This window comes from Polyodon spathula, chromosome 2, assembly GCF_017654505.1.
Source record: "Polyodon spathula isolate WHYD16114869_AA chromosome 2, ASM1765450v1, whole genome shotgun sequence".
Classification (NCBI taxonomy): Eukaryota; Metazoa; Chordata; class Actinopteri; order Acipenseriformes; family Polyodontidae; genus Polyodon; species Polyodon spathula.
Window position 1 is genome coordinate 19312723 of NC_054535.1, and position 20410 is coordinate 19333132.

The following is a 20410-nucleotide window of genomic DNA, read 5'->3' on the forward strand; positions in this document are numbered from 1 at the left end:
AACCTTGCTCACTTGTTGCAGATATCTGAGCACAAACACAGCCTGGTTATCTTGTATAAATGACTATTTTTTTTTTTTTTTTTTTTTTTTTTTTTTTTTTTTTTTTTTTTTTTTTTTTTTTTTCCCCCTTTTTTTTTTTTTTTTTTTTTTTTTTTTTTTTTTTTTGTTCATCAGGTCCTGGGAATCTGAACGAAGCCTTATCAACCCTTTAGTGGCCAAAGTTTGATAAGTGTTTGGGTTTCACCTTTTCATATACATACAGTTGCCAAAGGGTTTTAAGGGGGTGGAACCTGAGCAATATGTTTTAGTTACCTGTTTGTATGCATACAGTTCTTTGTGTGCCTGATGTCGTAACCTGAAAGAAGAAGTTTTTTTTTTATTATTAAACTGATGCAACACATCTACAAAAGAAAACACAAATACACACACACACACACACACACACACACACACACACACACACACACACACACACACACACACACATCACAAATACGAATTTCCTTCAATCTCCTTCATTGCAGAAAATGCAATGCTAAGACCTGGGATAAATATAAATTACAAAGCCACTAGAGCCTTCATGGTACTATAGTAACATAATATTTCATAGGACTATAGCATCGCAATGGGTATATGTTGGCACTATAATCTGTATTTATTACAGGTCCACAGTATGTCACACAATCTAGGAAGTTATAGACAACAACGCAATTCTAACTCATTAATATTATCACCTTTTAGTAAGATATTATTATACAAGTTGTACAAAACCCGCAAAATCAGAGTACATAACCTTCAGAAACTCTAAAATAGACCTGTCTCCTGCAAACTTTAGTGACTAGAACCTCAATTAACAATTGCTAGTTGCCAAATTTTGGTAGGCTGTTCTTAGTCTAGAAACAAACTGTAAAACAGATGCTCTGGCTTTAAACTGCAGCAACATTTTATACTTATGCTATAAATAGCCACGGGGTTCACGTAATCACCTTAGTGTACAATATCTTAAGGCAAAAGCAGGCCAGAAAAAAAGAACCATTTAGTCTAGTATGAATTAGACAGATACTGCTTAATCTGTTTTGAACAGATGCTTCCAATAGAATTTAGTGTGAATTCCAGTCTCCCAGCTAGAAGTTATTTGACACCATACTTGCGCTTTATTGTTACTCAACTTTTGTATGTTGGAAGATGGGGGTGGTTTCCTAAAGGCCACGATACACTATGTGATTTCCATGTGATGCGATTTCTGTGCGATGCAATCGCATGTGATTGATTGCATGTAATTGATCGCAAGCAATAGCGGCCAATCGCCTCAGATGAAACACCATGCAATAGGGTGCAACCTCATGCACTATATAGACGGTGACTATATATATAGTGACTAGACGGCACTATGTAGCCCTCGCTATAAGGCTCTCGGTTATATGTGCCTCGGATATAATGCTCCTACATCATACCCCCCAACACCCTATACTAGTGATTCATGCAATATTTCTACAGTAAATACAGTTTTGGTGTTGTCCAAACTGTAAACAACCCGTTTCTATCTCTCCATTTTGATACAGTATCTGAACTGAAGAAATGCTGCGCTGGCACTTTATAACACAGACATCTTATTCAGCATTCGTTTTATAACTAAATAAATATTAGGCCTATTATGTGGTTATCTTTCCAAATGTATTTACTTTTTTGCTGCGAGAGGATCTGTGGCTTTCTCCGGGAGACGAGAAGCTTCCATTCCGGAAGCGAAACCTGGGGCAAGCCCATTCCCTCTTCCCTCTTCTGACTCGCTCTCCTTCTCACACTTGGTTTGCTTGTCTACCACTTCGAACTGAACACCTGATCGCTGTTTAGCCAGGCTATTTATAGTTTAAAAATTGCTGATTAAAATGATCCACAAGTGACCTTTTTCTTTTTTTTTTGTATAAAAAACATAGCGTTGATTACATGGTGCTTTATGCATGGTTAATTCATAGAATTAACATTTTTGCTTATCCATATGTGCATTATAGAGCAAGTTATTTTATTTTGTATTTTAGTCAGATGTGTGTTGTTGTGTGTCCCGTGGCGCCCCCCACCCCCTCCCCCGAAAGCTGTTCGGTTATAACACTCATATTGTGCGTCAGCCTACACACACACACACACATATATATATATATATATATATATATATATATATATATATATATATATATATATATATATATATATATTTCACACGGGCTGTTTGTTGAGGCTGTAAGGATAGAATAAGGTTGGGGAAAAAGGCTGGTTTTGGAGACGAGAGTGTGAGAGAAGATGGGGCTGCCTTTAGGCAGAGATAAAGAATGCATGGATCTGAGGCCGCTGTAGAACCTGAGAGGATAAAGAATACGTTGCTCTGAGGTTGTGGAACTTGATGTTGTATGTAACACTGATATCTTTACCATTAATTATTTATTTCGTAAAATACCTGAATGTTATTGTTTAAACTATGTTTCCAGTTGGTGGAAGCAGATATATCCTATTATTTGCTTTTGAATGTTTGGACAGAGCGTGGTGCCTCTTGGTAGAGGCTGAATGAGAACCAGATGCCACTGCTGATGCTAAATTTTACTCGGGTTATGCTTGATGATTCTTTGCAGTGTGGACTGTTGGGATAGACAGCGAGATAGGCGAAAAACTGCCAATAAACGACTGTGAAACTGGATCCCACTAATACATGATTTAATTGTGCCTAGAGCCAGATGGAGTCTGTTGCGTGTGCAATGAAAGTAAGGATCCAGTCTTGATTGAATGGAAAGGAAGAATCCAGTTTTGAGCCCAGAAGACTGATAGAAGTTGCAGCCTAAGATGCAGGACAACCTTGTGGATCGAAAGCCTGCAACAGGACCGAAGTGTAAGTTATCGCGAATGTGCGATGATACATTACGAAAACATCTTTACTTCAGTAGCAGTGAAAACTTGAAGTGTACAGGATGGGAAAGTCGGGTACAAATAGCAATGTGAAGTCTGTTTCCAAAAATAAACTTCACAAAACAACAACTCAGCCACTTCTTTTAGTACTTGCAAGCAGTCTTAAATTAGAACTGCACTTGAAAATGTTATCTTTCAGAAAATAAATTAAAATGAGCTGGAAAATAGCTTTGAGAATCTAGCCCTTAATGTTGCAAAAGAAATCGAAAGTAGAAGCCACATGAGGTCGCTGAACTTGACTTCTAACTACAGGTGCATGCTATAGACCATTGAGGGTGGCTGATGCCAGGTTGTAAGTAGGAAAGTCAGTTGTGGGGACCGAAAGTACTGAGCCAAGATGGCAGCCATGACTGGAGTGGCAAATACTGGGCTTGAAAGAGATTGCTGCAGTGTTGGAAGTGACCTGTTTGTCCATATCGTTGAGCCGTGCATTAACTCAAGCGATTGAGACGGCGATTGGGTGAATGAGGGGCTTCGTTTCTTTGAAAATGTTGTTTATGAAGCTGAAGGGTGGGACCTATTTTGCTGGAGAGGAGGGTGGTGCTGCCGGCCTGTCCTGAAGCTCTGAGATATAAATCAGATATAAAAGGTACAATAAAATATTGAAGAACATCTTACTGCCAGTTCCAGCCTGGGTGTTGCTATTGTTGCCGTGCAGTGTTTTTAAAAGGTAGGTGAGTGGCCAATCCTTATAAAATAAGGTGAAGTTTTGATCCTGTAATGCCTGGGCAGCAAGTCTGGTTGCTGAGAGAAGTCTGCATTAGAAGTTGACGGTACTGATTGCAGGTGAGGAGTAAAGAGAGATTCCTCTGACAAAGCTTTGTGGTAGATTTAAATAGAGCTAAGGCAAGGCATGTCTCATCGGCGGAGCTTTGAATGTTTAGCGGAGAGCCAGTTTTTTCTAATGAAGACGCAGAGAAAGTTGAGTAATGGAGCTGCACTTTGAACGGCAATGTTGCTGGTATGGCGAATGGATGGTTGCAGGAAAGACTAACCTTGAAGCGCCTGCAGTGAAAGAAGCGAGGCAACAAAGTTTAGATATAGTGAAGCTGAAGGACGAATATCGGCATCTGACCATTTGCTACAAAGAGAAAACACTAGACAGGGGCAGTGCACAAGATTGTGCCTTAAATAGAGTTAATAATGATAGACGATAATTAAGCAGCCCTAACGCCCGCCCCCTGAATCTCGCAATAATGCTAACATGTATTGATCAGTTTTTTTTATTTTTTTATTTCCCCTTTCATTATTTTTGAAATTGACTTGGTGTTTGTAAACGTGTGTACGTTGACAGAATAATTATAAATGTACAGCTTTTACCAATTGACAGTTTCATGTGTAGGTACAGTACGTAGGCAACGGGAAATTGCCTCTGTGGCTAGCTCTTTTCTGTCAAGTTCTGGTTCTTTCCTGTCACTGTCAGCTACGTTGTCATGTGACTCCACCTTGCTCACTGATTGGACACTTGCCCAGGGCGATAGCATCCAATTGCAAAAAATTAGAGCCCCACTCGATAGCTTGCGACTGAATGCAATCCTATAAGGCCGACTGCAGGGTGCAATAGTGATGCAATAGTTATGGGATACTGATGCGATCCATGGCTGCAATCCGATGGCATTGCACGGAAATCGCACAGTGTATTGTGGCCTTAAGAGATTTACCACCAGACCTACAATCATTCATCCATCCATAGCTGAGCAGAGACAAGAATTAACCATAGGGGAGCTTAAGCCATTTAGCCATTAAGCCATTAGTGAGGAGCAAAGCCAAGAATCTACTGATCATTTATAGGAAGAAGAGCCGATACATACAGTAGCCTCTACAATCCACACACCATTTCTAACAGATATTTAGCGTTCATTATTGCACTATAACATTCAAACCTTTTGTTTTTCACACTTTTCAACTGCTAGGAAACATTCTTTATTTTACTATTTTATTTTTTTAATAAAGCTCATGTTTAAGTTTCATAAATTAAACCCACTATTTTTTTGTAATTGACCAAAATTAAAACTGTTTAGTATTAATGGCTAAACATTTAATACTGACTTGGGAATTTGAAAGCCAATTAGTATAGGCATAGTGGATATTAACAGAAAAATGGGCAGTATACTGAATAATGAAAGAAATTATAAATAAACTAATACATAAAAGGAAAGAAAATCACATCTAGAACACAGTTAGGACCATGCTGCTTGTGTACTAAACCACAAACACGGATATAGAAAAAAAGGTAAGAGAAAGAACATATGTTGTACATTTACCTCCATTACTAGTAACCTTAACCTCTCCGAGTTCAATGATAGAAATCTGTAAAACAGGCAGCACGGTCTAGGAGAAAAAAATACCTCAACAAAAAAAGCGTACATTCCGAACACGATCAGCATGTGAAGATGCAGGATAGGACCAATTGAGTATAGAGCTCTAAGAGATGATTTGCTACATTAAAGGGGTAATAACAAAGTTAAAAAAAAAATAATAATAATTGCAATAGTTCGTTTTTGTTTTGCTGTTGACCACCTTTTCTTTTTATTACTTTGATACAGGTAATAGGTCCCCACCTGGTGCCACAGGAAAGGAGGAGTTCCTATTAGCGATCTAATACAGTAGCACTGTTGCATGATAGAATGAACAGGCTTCACTGTCAAAGTCAAAATAAAAATTACGTTTTTAAATAAGGAGCAAAACAAGAACGGACTGGAGAAGAGACGAACCCTTTACAAGTATATATATATATAGATATAATATATATATATAATAATATATATATATATATATATATATATATACACACACACACACACACACACACACACACACACACACACACACACACACACAGTACCAGTCAAAAGTTTGAGTACACTTGCTGGAAACTAGGTTTTTTTTCATAATTGACAATGTTTTACGTCGTATACGTTTCTGTAAATACTTGAAAATGAAAACACATGTTACAATATACAAAACAAAACATAAGGAGTATCAAAGCAATGTTCAAGAAAATTGAAAATTGTCTCTAAATCTTGGATTCCTCAAAATAGCCACCCTTTGCCTTAATAACAGCCTCACAAACACAACACATTCGGTTAACAAGTTTCAGCAGGAAATCACCCAACATGTCTTCCCAGCTTTTCTTCAGCAATTCCCAGAGATGTAGGGCACTTGTGGGTAGATTTGCTTTGACTCTTCTGTCCAGTTCATCCCACACAAGTTCTATGGGATTGAGGTCTGGAGACTGGGCAGGCCAGGTCATTAGATTGAGTTGTCCTTCACTTTCCTTCTTCGCCAGATAGTTCTTGCACAACTTTGAGGTGTGTTTCGGGTCATTATATTGCTGAAGAATGAAGGACTGCCCAACTAGCCATAATCCTGATGGAATGGCATGCCTCTGAAGTATGCTATGATAGCCATGCTGGTTGAGCTTGCCATGGACTTGGTAAAGATCTCCAACTCTGTCACCAGCAAAGCAACCCCAGACCATGACACTGCCTCCTCCGTGCTTGACAGTGGGAACCACACATGCAGAACTCATACGCTCACCCTCTCTGCGTCTTACAAATACTCTGCGGTTGGACCCAAATATTTCAAATTTTGACTCATCGGTCCATTAGACCGACTTCCACTCCTCAAACATCCAGTTTCTGTATTTTTTGGCCAAAGCAAGTCTCTTGCTCTTATTCTGCACTCTTAATAATGGTTTCTTGGCAGCAATTCTTCCAGTTAGGCCAGCTTCACACAATCTCCTCTGAACAGTTGATGTTGAAACATCTGTACTTCTAGTAGAATTTAGCTGAGCTTTTATTTCAGGGGCAGTTAATCGTTGGTTTCACAGACTTGTGACCCGAATGAACTTGTTCTCTGATTCTGAGGTCACCCTTGGCCTGCCTGATCTTGTTCGTGTGTTGTTCATGAGTGCCAGTTTCTTCAAATCGTTTGATGGTCTTGGCAGACATTTGCAAAGTTTTTGCGATTTGTCTTAAAGATTGACCTTCATTTCTTAAAGTAATTACAGACTTTCTTTTTTCTTTGCTTAACTGAGCGTATTTTGTCATTTTCTACTCCCTTACATTCAGGAATGACAAACTTGTGCCTATGCTACCTATATTTATAGTAATGAGGGACCCTCACCTGTTAACAATAATTGGTGACAAAATGTTAATTAGGTAACATGCTAGTTAACTTGGAGAACATCTAACAAAGACACTTTTATACTTAGGCCAGTGTTCTAATACCATGTTATATACATTTCAGACTTTTAACTGACTTGGGCTTCAGACTGAAATCCCCTTGCTTTGGGTGACCATTTCATTGAAATTGACAAGATTTACATTCTCATTTAAAATGAAATTTTTTAATGCAATTCACTTATGATTATCAGCTTATATATAAATGTATCATATAATGAAATATTAAGTGTTTCTAGACAAGTGTATACAGGTAAAACCATAGATAATCATGAAAAACCTGGTTTCAAGCAGGTGTACTCAAACTTTTGACTGGTACTATATATATATATATATATATATATATATATATATATATATATATATATATATATATATATATATATATATATACACACACACACACACACACACACACTCACACACAGTATATTTTATAACCCGTGGTTATTACACCTTTAAAATTAGATGAATTTATATAAAACACATTTTACAAGTGGCATGGGGTGATTGCTGATCTTACTTACTTACAGTAAATTGATTATTCCATCATGTCTCACCTTCCCATGTCAATAAAAATGCAAGGATCATGTCAGATCAAGCATGACCAGAACTGCAAGTTTAGAGCAAGAACTACTGTATGCAAGGAAGGGTTCCATGCATGCCTGAAGGGTTACTGAGTATTCTTAGCAATAATGGAACATTAACATCCTAGTTCTTGCTTTAAACTTGCAGTTATGGTCTTGAATGTCTTGCTTGATCCTAGCAAAATTATTGCACAGGATTTTAATAGGAAATATTTCCTGCTGCTTCCCAGAGTCAGCCACTCCACACAATCTTTAAATATAAAAATGGCAGAAATCCTTCTTGGTTGCAAGCAGTCCTCCATTAAAGAGACTAAAACAAAATACAGGGAGTCCACATGCCAATAGCACTTCACAGCAGATGTGGTTTGGCTCTCATTCATCAACCCAATTTGAAATGTTTAAAGCAAAAGCTATGTTATCCTTAAACTTCATTATGGATCACGGAGGCTTTAGAAATATCTGATCTGTGATCCTGAAGCAATATAATACAATGTTCTTTAAATAATAGTGCTGGGACGAACACAGGATTTTCTTGTCTGGATAGTCACTCAATTTAAATATTCGTTCGGATATTCGTTTGTTTTCAAAAAGTATTAAAAGCCATTATATTGCTCAGCACGCAGGCAGAGACCGCATAGCAGCAGGGGTAGGGGGGCGTGGCCTGTGTTTTACAGTAAAATGTTACAGTAACATGTCAAAGTAGAAAAATATCCCAGGAGTAAAGAATACATTGTGTAGGCCTTACTTTACACCAGTGAATTAACTACAACACAAAGGATGCCAAATAGTAGTTCAAGATAAACAGTGTTTTGTTTATTCCCAAAATAAATAATACATAAAGCTGACACCGCATTTCAGATGTCAAGTTTACGCAGAATTCTGTGTTATACACACAGGACAAAAAATAACAGCAGTGCGTTTCTAAAACACAGGTGTAAAATGCAACATTTCCTCTTTTCATCCCTATCCAATAATTTTGCTTATATTACAAAACAGTTTTATGCAATGCAACGTGTAAAAACTTGTATTACAGCGACTCAGTAATCTATATCAGAGCATCTTACCTGTTGACACTCAGCCAATAATTTGAACAGTAAAATACATGCTCAAAAATCATGGTTTTAAAACCATGGATGAGGCCTGCAGTGTTTTTATTAAGAACTACTCCAACATCTCTCCTGCTTTCACAATACTTGCAGAAATTGCAATTACGAAGCCTTTATCTTATGTACGAGCAGAACAGGGTTTTAGCTGTCAGGACACAGTGCAGATCAGCAAACACTCTCGTTTACGTGAGGATCATCTAAAACATGATGATTTCAGTGGAGGCTCCTGAGAATTACTAAGATTTTCATTTGGAAAGAGAACGAGTCATTTTTTGACTTTTGTATTCAAATACATTAAAATACGGTAATATAACCATGTTGATGCAATACGTAGATGTTATTGTTGAAAACGCAGACTTTAAGATGGCATGCTTTTTACAAATGCACATTTTTAAAGGCTAGCGTGACTGGTGCCACCTTTTATTTTATTTTTTTTTCCACTTTTTTAAATTCCTTACCATTGCTGCTTTTCATAGTAAACAGTGGCCAGACATGTTTCCATAACAACACGAGGCTTACTTGTGCCTTATTGTAGCTGAAACAGCAAACAGAAACTGAAATTTGACTTTAAACACTTAAAATAAATCAAAACATGGAAACGCCATTGTAAAAGGAAGGGGGAAAAAGACTCACGCTTTGGTTCTCATTTATTACATTCCTCAAAGTCGCAACAAAAAAATATATAATATACAATCTATATTAAAATCACTACACAACATGCACAGCAAGTTAGGCACTGTTTAAGCGAGGCATTTCAGAATGACTTGCTTGCCTTTTTTCTGACATGAGATTCTCATTAGTGTTAAAGCAGCACAAAGCTTTATTGACCCAGATAGCTGTCATAGAGAACACTATGCACGCACATTAATTGATTTGTTTACTTTTTGCTGTCTAAAACTTTTAAATAGAGGTTAAAAAGCTGCTGTGTTGACCCTGTGTTTTTTTTATTTTTTATAGATTAATCTTGTATATCACACGGAGCTCTTTTGGCAAAGGCGGTAAATAAATGCAAGGTATTTTTGTAATTTCTACGAATATGAAGACCTAAATTTTGTATTCAAATACATGTCAAAAATATTTGTTAAGATATTTGTCCCAGCACTATTAAATAAAGCCAAAAATCACCCTGTGTCATTTTAAAAATGAGATCATGGAGGACTGGACTTCTTTAAATGGACAACTCCAGTTAAATAGTTCCTCCGCCACAGCACTTTCTACATTGCAGAGTGAAATATTTTACAAACCAATGTAGGCTCTCCAGGCAAACGTGCTAGACGTGCTTATTTGCTGTGAAGTAGCCCAGGTCATGCTTCTATAACACAATAAATCCATTCACAGGTAGGCTCAAACATATAGCCTTCTGCATCAGAGCTGTCTGTCTACTGTTCTTGTTCTGACATAAAATAAGGGGGTCAGTTTTTGGTGGTTAGAAAGTTACTTGGCCTCTGTGGATTGAACATTCATCACCTGAAGTAAAGGGCACCGTCCTCCAGGTGTTAGTAACTTTAATAAACACAAAACAGTCAACACAGTTAACTTTATACCAAGGGTTTAATCGTTCCTTGGGAAAGAAATGATAGCAATATTGAAAAGTTTAAGCAAACACTTTCTGGATGTGGCTGCCTTAGATTCTCACTGCCTCCACCTGACACATTTCATACCTAACAGGTGAATGCACCCATCCCTCCCTCCCCACCTCTTCAGAGTAAAAGAAAAAAAATGACTTGGTAATCTGACCACCTTTACCACCTTTTTAGGATCATAAAAATGATTCACAATTTATATACAGTGCTCCCTCGTTATTTCACGATTTGATAAGGGCCCTTTACTAATTCATTGTTTTTAATATTTCACTATAATTGTATGTGTAAGGCAGATACTGAAATATGGAGGTTGCACTGTATTTTCAATTCCAGTAATCCAGAAATACAAACGTACTAACTAAGTAAATAAAAATGTGGAATCAACTTACCAATATGCCCGCTGGTTAGCTTACAACGGGCCGAGCTGCAATTTTGTGGAAAGCAGTTCTCTCACTGTGTTTGGTAAAAGATGCTACAATTGCACATTATTTATAAAGAAACAAAAAATAAAATAAAAAAATGAGGGAATGGCTTGTGCCAATGCTCTCCCCGTCTTCCCAACATAGCAGAGAGCCAAACAGATTCTGTCTGAGTCTGCAAAAATCTCAAGACTTTAACAGGGACTGTTAGTTGCTAGCATTATATACAGTGTACATGTTGTGTTTCCAGTGCCCACTTGGTGCAAGGGAGTTTTTTGTTTTTAAATCCCACATTGTTAGAAAAACAATTTAAACAGCTCCCATTACACTAAATTATCAATTCAAAAAAACATTTTTCTTTCCACGGAATGTGTGTGTGACCATGTAAAGAAGATGCAATAAACCTATTCTGTAATAAAATGAGTGTGAAGGTCAGCTGAATTGGGGGACTTGCCAGTTATTATTTTCCATTGAATGCACTGACTTAGTTGTCAACTGAATACCACAGCCGTTCAGTGCAGGCATGTGTTACATAAGACCTATGGAGAGGTCAGTACAAACATGCTGCTGTTTAGTATTTTTCCATTAAGGATTTTTAATTATTATGAATTAATTACTTTTTTCATTTTTAGCTGCTTCTCATATCTTATTTTCCTAGAGTTTGTATTTTCTGGCTAGGATATTAAAGGATATTAAAAGGAAAATCTACTGCAATTGTAACATCTGTGGTTAAACACACATTATTAAAAAAGATAAGCTTATCTTATAAAACACAGTTTAAAAAGCTCACAAACTGTGGTAATAATGTAAAACAGACAGTGGGTATAAAACTACCTCAGGGCTATAAAAAATTATTATGGACTCATTGTTTGATTGTTGCTGTTGTTATATCAGTATTTAATAAATATCCCACGCCCCCCCCCCCCAAAACAGGCCTCATGTGATAATGTGCCATCTTGTATCGGCCCCCCTCCCCCAAGAAAAATAAAAAAAACAGAAACACAAAACACAACTGGGTTAAATGGGTATCCCTGGAGACCAAAGTCTCTCCCAGTCTATCTAGAGAGAACAGACAGCACAAGCAGTGGCGATGTGAGCTTCCTCTCATTGCCCTGTTTCAATCCTGCCCTTAGATGGAACAATTCAGTTTCCCCATCCACTCATTTCTTAATGGTGTGGAATACACAACAGTCCACTGAGGGCTATACTGAGACCATGAAAGTAATTGCATTTTATGAGTTCATCTTCATTCTAGCCCTGGCCTCCACCAGAGAGAGTCTTGTGAATAACTTGGGTTGTGTTGTGATGTATTGTGTGGTGATGTTTCCTAGGGCGACCAAGTTGGAGGTGGAGGACGGGGTTAAAACTGAAATGACAGACAGACGACGACTCCCCTTACTTTTTTTTTTGTTTACTGCATTTGAAACAATTTATTATTTTTTTTTTATTTTTTAATGCACAGTGCAGGACTATTTCATACTTACAATAAGTATTATGCAGTAGGCTGCAAAGTTACAGCATCCAAAATAATGCAGCAATTGTAAGGGTTTGATGTACCACAAAGCTTCCCAACGTTTCAAAATCATGATGCTAACGTAGGAACCCAAGTTGCTTCTTGCTAGTTTCGCAGTAGTCACAGTAGATCTTTCACAAACAGTTAGTGCAAATGTTGTATATAAGCAGTAGCCACTTAGTAAATACGTGCTCATATTGTATAGGTCCTAGTGATGGCTTGTTCAGATTATCAAGTCAATACTGTGCTTGTGTACCCTTAGTTTAAAACCATATTTAATATGCAAAGTAAAATTATGCATTTCCTTTTTTTTCACTCACTTCACAAATACTTGTACAGTAAAACAGGCTTCATTCTAAACAAAAAAGTTTGAAACAGCAATATATTACAATATAAAGGCCATTTGTTGTCAGAGGAGAATTAACTGGTAACCCATTTCAGTGGTTTTGGGGGGGGGGTTCTTAACATTCCATCATCATGAATACAGTACTTCCTTTTAAAATTCAACAATTATTGAATGAGGAGAGAGTGCTGTATTTAAAACGCCTCGCCTCCCTCCTAATACATTAAATAAACCTGCACTAGTTATATATGCTTTTCTCTGGCTAGACATCAGTGTAACAGCATGAACAGGCTGGCTCGTGTGGTGACATCAGATCAGAAAATGCAGGACACAGGGTGGTGAGTGCAAGGCACTGTTGAGCTGCTTTATTGTAAAATAAATAAAAGGTTTAAACAAAACAGAAACAAAACACTGAATTAAATACCAAAAAAAAAACCCAAAATGGCACGGTGGCCAAAACAAAAAAAAATATGTTTGAAATAATAATACAACACAAACACAAAATAATACCTATACACATAGGGGTGTGGTGTATCCCGTCTCACACAGTTATTATTATTATTATTATTATTATTATTATTATTATTATTATTATTATTATTATTATTATTATTATTATTATGCATTTATTTGGCAGATGTCTTTATCCAAGGCAACTTGTATAAAACCTAATTTGAGTTACACTTTCAAGTATGCTGCTTTTTTTATAAACTGTACATAGAGCTGCTTAAAATGTAAGAATGTGTTTATTGCATATGTAGTTCCGGGTTACCAGAAATGCTGATGAAAGAAGAGCAGTAACCCCTTCCAATAAACATATCCGATGCCATGAGCTAGGACAGCCTTCTGATTAAACGTAGAAGGGATTTTGACACCTTCCTAACCCGTTTCATCATCAATCACAGGTAATAAAACAGTCTGCTAAAAGGAGGGGTGGTTTTAATCTCATCGCAGCAGTTTCCGCTTCAAACTCAATGACATCAGCAGAAACATAATATAAATGCCTCAAGCATTTGTCAAGAAACTTTGTCAAAAGCTAGAGGGAGGGGGGGTGGGGGTGTGCTGTTAACAGATAATACCTTAGAAAGCAAAACTGAAAGTCAAAATGCCAATAAATGAAATCATGACAACAAATGGCCTTGAATGTATAAAAGCTCATATTTCCGAGCAATAAGGTTTTTACCAATGCGCTCAGGTCACTCATTATTCTCTTACCTGATCAGGTAACAGCAGAAGAGCAAGCTGAGAATGAAGACGAATACGGCTGTTCCAAAGACAACAATGTAGATGTTGAGGGGCAGGTTCTGGAACCCGATGTTAGGCATCCTGAAACTGTAGTGCTTGAAATCAGAGCTCATGGATAGTCTGTGAAAAGGAAGTCAGAGAGGAATTATGCAAACCTTTGGAAAGAATTTCAAAGCTGTTTATTCCAAATTAGGTCCATTCCACATTATGTGTGTCACAGCAGCATTTAGAAGGCTGGAAATCACTGCATAAGAATTTTTAAAAATGTAAATCAAGAACGTGTTCCTTTAGAAAGGTTTTGGCTATATAACATTCAAAATACGTGTCAGACCAAGTCTTCAGCTTACATTACATTGCAGGTGGGTTTGCTCCAAACCGTGACACACGTAATGTGGAATGGGCCATATTTCTTTTTTTCAGAAAGAAGCATATGTAATAAGTTGGCAAATGAAAAGGACGCATTTCAGACATTAAGTCAGGATCTTGTAAGTTATGGATTACAGTAGTTAAATTGGTTGTTACTGGTTTCAGATTTGTAATTCCTTTCACTTAGTAGTAAATGGCTTTAAGAATTTAGAATGGTGAGCCAGCACTAATAAATTTGGCAACTTACTACAATGCATATTTATTTTTTAATGTATTTAAAAATATTAACTCGATAGAACTTAGGCACATATGAGTGTCATTCTCAGATTCTACTATTAAAACTGATAAACCAATAAACAAAAATAGCAAGACAGCGTAAATGCAATTAATTTTCTGTTCGACAGTAAAGCCTGATTGCAACAGTTTAACATAAACGTTACACAAAATTTGACAACTGTGGTTAATGGTTAGCCTATTGCAACGCGTGCTCTTTGAATCACCTAAGGAAGAACTACTGTGCTACTGAGATTACATTGATTGTATTGCCACCCAGCAAGCAGCACTGCTGTGCATCCTCTGCAAAACCGTGATAATATGCACTGCATTTAAAGAACAGTAGGTTTCAGTTTTCCACTTAAACCAGCAACAGCGGAGTCCTACACACGTGGGGTTGTTCCAAACAGTGCCTGCTGTATGATCACATTATCTAAGGGCAAATAGCCATCAGAGCTGTGAATAACCTTCGGGTGCTGATTTCATTTACTTCAGAAGTATATGGTGATGAAGGGGGATAATCTAATTGATCCCAGTATGTGATACCCAGCTTTATGCTTCCTTGCAGATTTTCCTCTGGTTTATCCTACTTACTTCCACACACCCTGTCTTCTGCTATTTAATCTCCGAATCAGGCCTCCTGGTTCACTACACTCCCAGGTTTTAAAATGCGGAGGTTCTAACACAGGAATAACTGCCTTCAAAATGCAGCTTGATTTATATACTGCAGGCCTTAGTGCTAACCCCAAGAGTTGTTACTCTGTGGAGGGTTTGCAAATTCTAGTGAGAACATCTTACCACCTACTGTTTTTCTTTTAAGCCCGCTGAACACCACTACACTGCGTCAATCATTGTACTAAAGTACTGAACCCAATGTTGCAAATAGGACAAATCAAAAACATGTCATTATTAAAAACAGATACAGTATATTATTGAACAACAAGGCATCTTTTTAACATTCTTTAATGTTTGCACAATATTACTCATAGATATACTTTATGGGTTGAATAACTGTCAACCAGCTCCTTAACTTTGTTAAAGTTGATAGTTCAACTAGGTATAATTCTGGGCAGACAAAGCACAGCCTGCATACCAATGTAAAAATAGGTGGATTGTTATGAAATTACCAAGCAGAAATTCCCCATGTACCTCAGTCGAATCCAAACAAAACAACTTTAGGACTGGCTTATATGCTCACTTGAATAACGACGGCTGTTGGCTCAAGTTGACAAGGGCACTGTGTCTGTTTAAAAGATCCTGCCCACTAACGAGTGTAGTTTGCTGTGGCTGGGAGCCAGCTGCTTGTGAAATGCCACATTGCACTTCTCTTGAGCCATTTCCATTTCTACACAGGAACAGCTGACCCAAAGTATGGCAATAAGTCTCTAGACAAATACATAAAAACTTACAGTAAGATGAAAAATAAGTGTTTGAACTTTACTGCAGACAGTTTTCATAAGATAGGGCCTCTGTGTACCATAGGTATCCTCTCTATATTTCCAGCTGGAGCACCTGATATTAAATACAGAAGAATCCCCTTGATCAAAACTGCTCTGGAAGATGTGTATAAAAAGCATTCAGATAGTGGAGTCGAGTTTGTCTGTGGGAAGTGTTGAGACATACACACTCAATTCAGATAAAAGGACAATTCTGATAGGAGTTCTACTGTACCTGAAACTATGGTACAGACCCAGTTCTCTTATGTGGGCCTTCCTGCAGTTCCTAAAATGTTATACTATTTACTGATTACACAGTATGGCACAACGGAAAAAAAAAAATAATTGTCTACCATCAAGAGCTGTGGATATAAGTACTGTAAAAATCGTTTTATAGGTAAAAGTCGCTCCCCCATTTTTGAGACTTCAAGTTCAGGAAAACACAGTTTTTGTGTTAAAATGGCTTTTTTCCAATAGATTAAATAAAAAAAATGTAACAAATTAAAATGACGTTTCAACGAAAATAACAAGTCGAAATGTTTTAATTTAATTTATTACGTTTCTTTTAGTATTTCTATTCTCAAAGTAAAAGTAGACTGAAATGACTGGTTGGTTGTGAAATTACGATATCCTCTAATCTTCATCTTACTCCTCTACACATTGCCACCCTGTAGTTTACACTATATTCACAGCCTAATGAGCTGAACAGGAATCCAGACACCACTGCCTTGCGCACCGTGGAATCGGCCCAGCTGACGCTAAACGAATTTGCCCAGGATCCGGAACTGCACAGCAGGGGCATGTGGAGCTCGGTCTGAAAGCACGTAGGGGTGCTGCTGCCGACAAGCTGAAGCAATCAGCACTTCCCTCCAGAGCATCAGGTCACAGTGTTGGAGGCAAATTCACACACCATGTTGTAATAAATCAAATTTTTTTGTGAATTGTGTTTAAATTAGTGGAATGACATGTAGAGGTTGAATGCAAGAAAAGAGAAATGTCATTAATAAAAACATCAACCACAAAACCTTGCTGTGCTTGAATGTCATTGTTCTTAATGCATTTTCATTGCTCTGTGATTCTGAGATGCACTTTAAAAGTAAAGCATTCAATACATACTGTACATTGAAACATGCTCGAATACACAGGGTGCACTCGCTACCGTAGCCACACAATACAACGGCTCATCAGTGTTAGAGTATATGAGCGAGTAGCATCTGCATCAGACTGGAACAGAACAGTAAACATGCTACAGTAGTTAGCTCTCACTGTCATGGGCAGATTGAATTTTATATGCATAAGTGTGCACTTTGTCAGTCTGTACAGCTTTTCATATTGGCAATGGAAATCACACTGCTTTTTTTTCTATTTTCATAGATCCTTTGGTAGGATCATTTCAGACTCATCTAATATAAACCTCTGGATCTGGTGTTTAAAATACATCTGTTTACTCACAGGCGGTGTTATTAGATACAGTAAGCAACATGCAAAATCCTACAAACTCGGGAGGGCCAGACCTCTCTGTAGGCATTGTCAAAGGGGTTACAGTACACATTCAAAAAATATACAACTAACAATGCCAAACGTGATAATCTTAGATTTTGCTTTGTAAATAAAATGTTGACTTACATTCTTCAGTAATATAAATACATATTAACATTTTACATTCATCTTTTTCATTTACTTTTGCCATTAAGATAATAATACGAGTTCTTGTAAGCAAGAAGTGATGGGGCAGACACCATTTAAAAAAAAACAAAACAAACAAAAAGCTGATAAACAATGTTTAAGTTAAATACTGTATACCCCATGCTTTGCTTCGACTCTAATCGAGATACAAAACCTTTGATGTCTTTAATGCAACTATGAAATCAGTACAATTGTAGATTTCTGGACTACTTCAAGGTACACACTGGCAGGTGGTGCAGACAGAGTGCTAAATAAATAAATAAATAATGAGCTAAAAATATAGTCCCAATAATAAATGTGATTGTAGGCTAATAGCGGCTAACAGTTAGTCATGTTACTACCATACACATTCTTTATCAAAAACAACACGTTCTCCATTGCACAGCCCTTCAGAGAATAAGTTCAACAAAAAACAGAAAAAATAATGCATTTACAGTACAGTAATCCCTTGCCAACCGTGGAATTCATGTATACGCAGTTTTCCTTTTGTATACCAATTTGCCAACCGCGGCATATAGATTTGTGTATACGCGGTTTTGCAGGGAATCATATGACGCATCCGCATTTGCTTCCGTGCCATCGTGTGTATTCTTGAGAGCGCCCATCTCGCCAACATCTCCTGCTACCAGTACTAGCAAAATCTCTCACTTTGTCTCGTGTACTAGTCATAGAAGTATGCGCATGCGATCTCGTTGCTCCGTGTTAACTTAGCGTAATTGTCACCAGTCAACAACACCCTGGCCTTCAACTGTAAGGATTCAAGGTAAATAAAACATTACTTTTTATTATGTTATAATTTTATAACTTTTTACATGTTACATTACCCAGTATGTTATAGTATTTGCATTGTTTTTGTTACTGTGTTTTTCATTTGTGATTAGTGATGGAAACTGCAACTTAGATAGGCTTTGATAAGTGTAACCGCGGCCGTGGAGAACCTAGCCCTCTCTTTCCCATAAGATCTGGTACTTACCAACCGTGGTTTTGCCAACCGCGGGGGTTGTCAAGAACTAACCTCCGCGGTTAGCGAGGGATTACTGTACTGATGTTTTAGTACAGTACTCCTTGATATTAAAACCCTTTTGACCTGCTCTTAATAAAGCTAATGTACTTGTCTTGCTCCCCAAAAGGCTATTAAAAATTGGCAAGTGGTAATAAAGTAGTCTCCTTGAACACAAAACTGAGATTATTATCCAGTGAAATGTCTTTGTCTGGTGGAGCGATCCCAACACCCTGTACAATTGCAATGGAGCCTTTTAAAGTAATGAAAACAACAGCACTTCTGGCCTCTAAAGAAAACAATCCTGTCACTTCACTGTGCCTTCCAGAGATGACCATGCTGTGCTTTGTAGGCTTTTCATTTACAGAGCACAGCCTCGGTTGGGGGAGCGGCAGGGGGAATGAGGGGGGGAGCAGGTCGGCATTCAGCTGGACTGATGGAAATACAGCACTTTAAAGTTCTTTACACTTCAGGCAGATGTGTGTTCCTACAAGACAAAAGGAAAACCTAATTTAAAAGCTGTCCTTCTCCTATACACCCATGGCAGAAAATTTGCATGCTGCCTGCCCTAAGAGACTTACACGAGGCAATAAAAAAGAAATAGATTAAAATAGATGTTGCGCTAGCCAGAAAGCAATTAGTCATGTGGAAGTTCAGCTCTTTTTCAGAGTGTAATTTACTTAAAGAAAATCCTCGGCTGTGTGGTCTATATAAATTCTATTATATACATGTTTGGAAGTATTTTCATTAATGACATAGGAGAACTTCAACACGTAAACTGCAGGGTATGGCTGGAGATTTTCCCTCATGCAGAAGACCTTGGTGGACAGTGGATACAGGATCAGCATGTGCCAAGGAACAGGAGCCTCACATTACCACTGCTGCTACAGCAGGGACCAAGTGAAACACGCTGTTCGACAGACAGACACATACCATCAGAATCTAGCACTTTCAATACACCCAGTAGACTCTGCTAAAGAATGTTGATGGCAAGTTTTCATCAAAATTGAATTAGCAGTTGTAGCAATCTAAAGTATAACCCAGTCAGAGAGCAGCACATAACAGTAACACTGCTGTGTAAGGTCTACTGCACAAGATACACCAGAGAATACAGAATGTTCTGTTTCATGCAGGCTCACTGTTTTCTATGAAACACACCGTATTAGGCGCTTCTACCAACAAACAGAAACATCGCCATTAGTAATGTGGGATTCTGCAGAGCTGGGTGGTAACACAACAGGAATGGCCTTTAAGTTGGAACAGCTGCTAATTTTCCTTTGCATACTGACACCATACAGTGTATTTACTTTGAGAAAGACAAAACCTTTTCATTTTATGATATTATTCGCTCAAGTCTAACTGACATGACACACAGCTATGTACAGTAGGGCCAAGGTTTGATGTCTATACCTTATTTCCATAAGCCTAAAATGGGTTGATACCGAAACGCTAGGACGCGCTTCTCATATCACGTCACTGTAGATGCATGATGAGTCTTCTACTGTTTTGCCCACCATGACTGATACTGACTTGCAACAGGGCTGTGCATATTTTGTAGTTCAAATACATGTCAGGGATTTGCATAACAAATTAAAACGTCATTCAAGAGATTGCCCATTTACAGACGCATGTGCTTCATATTGCAGGTGTTTATTTCTTTATGGAACATATTTGCTTGCCAGTTTTACCACACTAGTATGGCTTGCTTACAAATTAC

The 20410-nt window shown here is 37.7% G+C and overlaps 1 protein-coding gene across 2 annotated transcripts in view; it reads right to left on the minus strand.

Moving 5' to 3' along the window:
• The window catches only part of LOC121331113 (RING finger protein 24), a 44130-nt gene that overhangs the window by 9778 nt on the left and 13942 nt on the right, over window positions 1–20410 (minus strand). The window contains exons 2-4 of one of the 2 annotated variants that reach the window (XM_041278321.1): window positions 18874–19180; window positions 13903–14052; window positions 313–355 (exon numbers count right to left, since the gene is read on the minus strand). In XM_041278321.1, the coding sequence (XP_041134255.1) occupies window positions 313–355; window positions 13903–14052; window positions 18874–19031 (351 nt within the window). In that variant the 5' untranslated portion in view covers window positions 19032–19180. The remainder of the gene's footprint in view (window positions 1–312; window positions 356–13902; window positions 14053–18873; window positions 19181–20410) is intronic. The other variant, XM_041278329.1, reaches the window with a different exon arrangement.